The sequence below is a fragment of the Pelobates fuscus genome, chromosome 2 (genome assembly GCF_036172605.1).
Source record: "Pelobates fuscus isolate aPelFus1 chromosome 2, aPelFus1.pri, whole genome shotgun sequence".
Lineage (NCBI taxonomy): Eukaryota > Metazoa > Chordata > Amphibia > Anura > Pelobatidae > Pelobates > Pelobates fuscus.
The window spans coordinates 44,174,247-44,180,246 of NC_086318.1; the positions used below are offsets into that span (position 1 = coordinate 44,174,247).

The window sequence follows — 6,000 nt, forward strand, 5'->3', positions numbered from 1 at the left end:
CTTTACACATACAACCTTTCAAGTTTACCTGAGGCATGACCATGATTCTTACCATATCGGATTCCAAAACATTTTCAGAATAGGACTTTGGGTCTTCATTTTCATTGTGCCTTGCGTGTCCTTTGGAAACCAACTGATAAGCTAGCCTTCCTTGACCTTCACCATATATACAAACTTCGAATTTGTTGTTGGCACTTGTTTTAATAAACTGTATCATCGTGTCGTGTTTTTTTACAAATTGCAAAAAAAAGTCAGTTGCTTCTTTGGACCAATGGGATCCATGAGGAATCACACCGTGTAGTGTGCAGTGATAGGTTAGCGCTGGAAAACTTGCAAGTTCTTTTGGTATGATTTTTAATGCATCACTATCCACGTAAAGGATCTTCTTGAACACACCATAATCAAGAAGGTTCAGCAAAATGAAATTATTCACTATGCCTACAATTTCCACTCGGCACCACTCTTTTCCAGAAAAGCACTTTAGAAGGCAAACACATCCAAGGGCGAGTGAATTAGATGGCAAAGAGGGGATCTCGCTGGGAAGATTTGCCATCATTTCTGATAGGTTATTAATTGTGTCTTCGCAATCATCTAACTGAAGACAGAAGTCTGATGGATCATTGGCCGCAGTTACAAAGACAGGGTAGAGTGTCATAAACTGGAATTGGGCCACTGGAACTGACAATTTTGGAAAGGACAGGGCCCCTGAATTGTCACAAGTGCTTGGAACGTTACATTTATCATATACTGCAAAGCCTCTATTATGAAAATGCTCCATTAGAAGTGAGCCACTTATCAAAACCTCCACCTTCCAAGCACTGTCTGAGGACATGAAATCGAGAAAAAGGACCTGAATATTTTTTTGAATGTTCGATAACACCGCTTTTCTAAATGATGCTTCGTCTACATTTTTAGCCCAAACCCATTTACAGGCTACTGCCTGCTTTGGGATATTTAGTATATCACCTTCCAGCATTTTTGCATTGTGCATACTTATAGTTTCCCTTGTGCCATGATCAATAAAGAATACCAGCATTTTCATTTTATCTGGATAGGTCTTCTCCACGGTTGCACGGAACCACATTTCCATTTTAACAGATTTTGCTAAACACACCATCCCCTCGGTAATATTTTTCACAACAAGCCTGTTGTCAGCTTTGTGGACAGTAGAAGATATCAGTGAAGTTAAATTAGATTCCTGAGAATTTTGTTCTAATGTAACAAAGAATATTCCACAGTCCGAAAAGAAAACACATTTCACTTTTTCCAACTGGCTGGGCTGAAAACTCTGACTTGGCACTGGATGATCAGATTCAATCTTGCCGACCATGTCTACAGCTTTTTCACAATCAACTGCTAGACATAACTCAGGGATATATTCTTTTGATACAGAAGGGGATTTTTGAATGCTTGTTCTAAAGAGGCTTATAAATTCATCTGCTACAGTCTTACCTTCATAGGTTAAGCAGATCTTCCACCATGAGTTAAGAACACTTATGAAAGTTAAACTCAAAGGTTTGCTGTTGACCAGATCAGAGAAGCTGGAGAGCATATTTTCACTCCATTTATCGCTTGTTTGCAAATCATCAAGTCCACTAAGAGAAGCATGGATGCTTAACTTAGGCGTAGTCAAAAAGTTATCTGGAAGCATGAATATGTTTGAGGAATCTACATTTGCTGTATTACCATAGTCAATAAATTCTACTTCAAAGACATGCTCTTCCTTAACTTCTTTAATGACTGCTCGATACAAAGCCAAATCCTCTGGGTATCGAGCTATAACTAAACTGCCAGTTTTCAAGTCATTCACTGAAATCACCTGAAAAGATGCATTTTCTTTATTTAAATCCTCTGCAAGAAGCAGAATGGTTTCCTCATGTTCGGCAAGCTGGATATAAAAGTCATCCGGGTTATTTATATGACAAGTATATCCAATGAGAGTTGTGCCTGGCTCAATATTTTCTTGTGGAAGATCACTGCACTTTACAACAGTTTTTTTCAATGTCTGCAGCTCAGAAGTTTTACATTTAACACTTCTGTCACTTCTGGGTTTTGATTTCTGTGCAAGGTTTGTGTCCATAGGAATTTGGTTTGAAATTGTGGGATCTTCGCCATTCAAATCTGGCTTCAGACTCTGTTTTCCTCTTGGTTTGCACTGTATGGTGTTGGTTTTAGTATTTCCATTTTCAGTGTATCCATTACTAGGTTTCACTGGCATTTCAGAAGTCTCTATATGGGAACTTGTTCCCAAGAGGTCCTTAATCTTTTGATTTATTAGGATCTTTCCATCATACAGCTCTAACTCCAGTTGCCCATCACTGTTTTTCGCAACAACTACAGCTTTCAGTAATTTACCGATGCAGTGATCCTCAAACCATTTTTTAACTTTGGGTGTGATAATAGTATCTCTTAAATCAAAAAATGAACACTGAATGGCCTGCATTGGTACACATAATATATCTGCGGCATCACCTGGAATAGGTAGTCTCTCGTTTTCAGTTACCATCTGGTTGTTTCCAAAGTCAACAAAAAAGGCACCAAAGCAAGATGAAGTTGTTACAGGACAAGTTACAGCCCTGTAGTAATTACCATCTTCCGAGTACTTTACGATGCACAGACTGCTTTTTTTCCCTGTACATTCTTCAGGCTTTATTTTCTCTCCAATTCTAGAGAGATTCTCCATTAGTTCTTCAATCACGCTGGTATTCCTAGCAAGTTGGCAGTAAAATTTCCCAGAGTTATAAAAATAAGTAACATAAACTTGCTCCTTGTCTCCAACTTTAATACCAAAGTCAGAATAACAGAAAGTGTGTAGATTGACAGACTGAATAGTGTCACAGACGACAACAGCATGTCCTTTTTCAACTAAATACTGGCAGGCATCCTTATAAGGATTTTCCAATTTTACTGCATTGCAGAGACCAGAAGTCTCTCCGCTATACAGTGCATAGATGGTGCATTTTAAATTCGTAGTGGTTGCTTGAACAAATTTTTTAAAGTCCCTACAAGCTGCAGATGTCCATACAGGAGCAACTGCATTCAAGCTGCAGCGAAATGCTTGACCTTCTAGTTTAAGAAAGTGTGATTTAATTTCCCTGAGTTCGGAAAATTGAACTTTCTCAAGAAAGCCATAGTCCACAAAAAGCACCTCAGTTTTTTTTCCTGAGGTCTGGTTTGTGACTGAAGCCCTGTAAAAAATACCGTCACATATACGTTTAGCAACGCAAGCTATTTGTCCTGGCTGATACATACTTCTGCAAGTAGAATAGTATTTTTGAATTTCTAACATCAAGACATTTAGCTGTGAAGATTTGGAAAGCTGTTGACACCAAAAATCTGCTGGTGTGTTTACATGTGAAACATTTACACCCACTGCAGTCCCAGGTTTAAATGTATACTGCTTATAAGTAATAGTAGGTTCAGTAGTTGTTGCAGAATCCCACGTTTCTGAATAATCTGAGGATTTATCTTTGGGAGCAATCTGTGTGCTTACTTCCGTGATGCCATTTGTCATTTGAACAACTTTTTTTGACCTGCAGTTCTCAACATTAAAATAAGATTGTTGCTTAGAAAGTTTTTTACATTTCACAGTTTTGTGAAGCCGAGAGTTGCTCTGCATATTGGGTGCTGCAGGATTTAGTTCAATCTTCCAGATCTCCGCAAATCCAGCCTGAACCATAAGTGCAACAATATTTGAGTTTTCAGAGCTTTCTGAATTCCGTATATCAACCACATATTTGTATTTCTGTTTTGCAAGAACGTGGCAAAAAAGGGGCTTATCAGAAACAATTTGTTTAAAATAATCATTGGCACTTTTCACCCACACATCTTCAACAGGATATGCATAAGCCAGCGTGCAGCACATAGCTAACGCAGGCAAAATAGTGAATTGTGGTAACAACGTTTTAACATTGCAACGGTCAACAGTTTCAGTATTCCCAAAATCCAAAAAATAAACCGTGACCTCCAAGTCCATTATTTCAGTAATGACAGCTCTATAATAATGTCGGTCTTTAGTATAAAGGGCACAACAAAGCTGGCCAGGTACCAAGTCTTCAAGAAGTTTTTCAGCAGGTCCACATGAATCATACAGTTTTGTAATATCCTCCATCATGGCTGAATATGCATGCTGACAGTCATCAGTCCTTATCCAAAAATTAGAAGGGTTTAATATGTACTCCACAAATACCACATGGACTGAATCTACATCCATTTGTATAGTTTTGTAAGTTATTGTTTCAATGTCATCGTTTTCAGTTTCAGTTAAAGCGGATACAGGTGATTGTTTTCGCTCTTCTTTTTTGGAGACTGCTGCATTATGGAAATTCCCGTTAGCCTCTGAGATCTTGGAAACATGCTCATTTGACAGCTGGCATTCTACATTTAGCTCGTAGTCCTTCTCATACAAAGTTACATAATACAGATGCTCTTCACTACAAAATTGGTTGATGTGGGCTATAATTATATTTCCTAGCAGGCCTTGTTTGATTTGCATCAGTTGCATATTTCGGGTACTTTCAGTTTGGTCACTAACTGCCGCAAGTGAACAGGGGATAGCCATCATTGGCAAGGACAGAAACTCCAGTTGAAGTTTCTGCATATTAGAAGAAGACATTGTTTCATAGCTTCCTATATCCATAAACCAAATTCTCACTTCTTCACCAGAAATAAGCTTATGTATTACTCCCCTGTGCCATAACCCATCTCTTCTTTTTGCGGCACAGAGTACACCAAAATAGTCTGATACTGTATTTTGTTCCGCATTAATGGCTTCATAGTGTGAAGTCATAGAAGCAGTCAAATTATTCAAATCTTCCTCCCATGACAAAAGACGACAATAAAATCGATCTGTGCTCATAGCAGCGGAGATCCTAACCTTTTCAGTGGTGCCAAGCGATAGGTTAGGTTTAAGGTGATCCAGTACCTTTTTAAAACTAGGAGGATTATCACTTAAACGGAGAGAGAAATCAGAATGTATCTTTCTCTGCTGCAATAAGTCAGGCATTTGTTTCCAATTTGAGTTTGTTGGAAATTTGTGAATAATGTCAACGAGAAGACAGAACGAATTAGAATCAATGTACTTTGCCAAGTTTAGCTCGATGGAGTAGTTGATCACTTTTGGAATCTCCAATAGGACGACTTGATGTGGCAAAAATGTTTGCACGTGGCCTCTGATTTGTAGTCCAACCAAAGATGAAAAGTAATTTACTGCTTTAGGAGTCCACTTTTCTCCAGTTGGAAGAATGTTGGAAACAATACCACTGACCACTTTTGGAGGAAGGTTAAACAATTCCCCAGAAGCTGAGGCAATGTAACAGGAGCTAACTTTGACTACATTGCCTTGGTCAATCAACAGAACTTCATATATTCCACTTATTATATCCAAAATCTTTCCTCTGTTCCAAGTTCCAAATGGTTTGTCTTGTATCAAACAAAACTCTCCAATGCCAGTGTTGGCTTTAACTTTAGGGGCAAGCTGAATTTCATTTTGCAATATATGATAATCAAGTTCACAGTCCGAAATATATTTTCCTTGAAATTTCACTAGAATATCATTGGACTGACAATTTACAAAGGAGATCTTCAAATCCATATTCAGTTCAGAATGCGATCTCGAATGTTCAGGCTCCATCTGGCATAAAAAAAAAAAAAAAAAAAAAAAAACCATTTTCAAATTCCTATTGTGATACAACCATTTCAAACTGTACAATAAATCAGCTAGTTTACATAGATCAAAATGAACAAAAAAAGACAGCCAGAATGTGAAATTTTTGTTAATTTTTCCAACTTTACATAAAGCCATTCCATAATCAATGCACTGCTGTTCGATTCCTAGCAAGTCAACCAGACACTCAACTAAAAGACATACCTTCCCAAAAATGTTATTGGTTACACATACCTTCCCAAAAAATGTATTGTTTGCATTAAATTGAGTTTTTCATGTCGAAATCTGCAGATGCAATGTCTTTTGTGACTCCTAAACAGAAAAAGAAAGAAAGC

General features: G+C 37.8%; 1 protein-coding gene across 1 annotated transcript in view; it reads right to left on the reverse strand.

Annotated features, from left to right (window-relative positions):
• TDRD15 (tudor domain containing 15) overlaps window positions 1-5,595 on the reverse strand; it is a 28,282-nt gene extending 22,687 nt beyond the window's left edge. Inside the window, exons 1-2 of the mRNA XM_063440861.1 lie at window positions 3,583-5,595; window positions 53-3,492 (exon numbers count right to left, since the gene is read on the reverse strand). Coding sequence (XP_063296931.1) covers window positions 53-3,492; window positions 3,583-5,593 — 5,451 coding nt within the window. The 5' untranslated portion in view covers window positions 5,594-5,595. The remainder of the gene's footprint in view (window positions 1-52; window positions 3,493-3,582) is intronic.
• Between the last annotated feature and the right edge of the window lie 405 nt (window positions 5,596-6,000).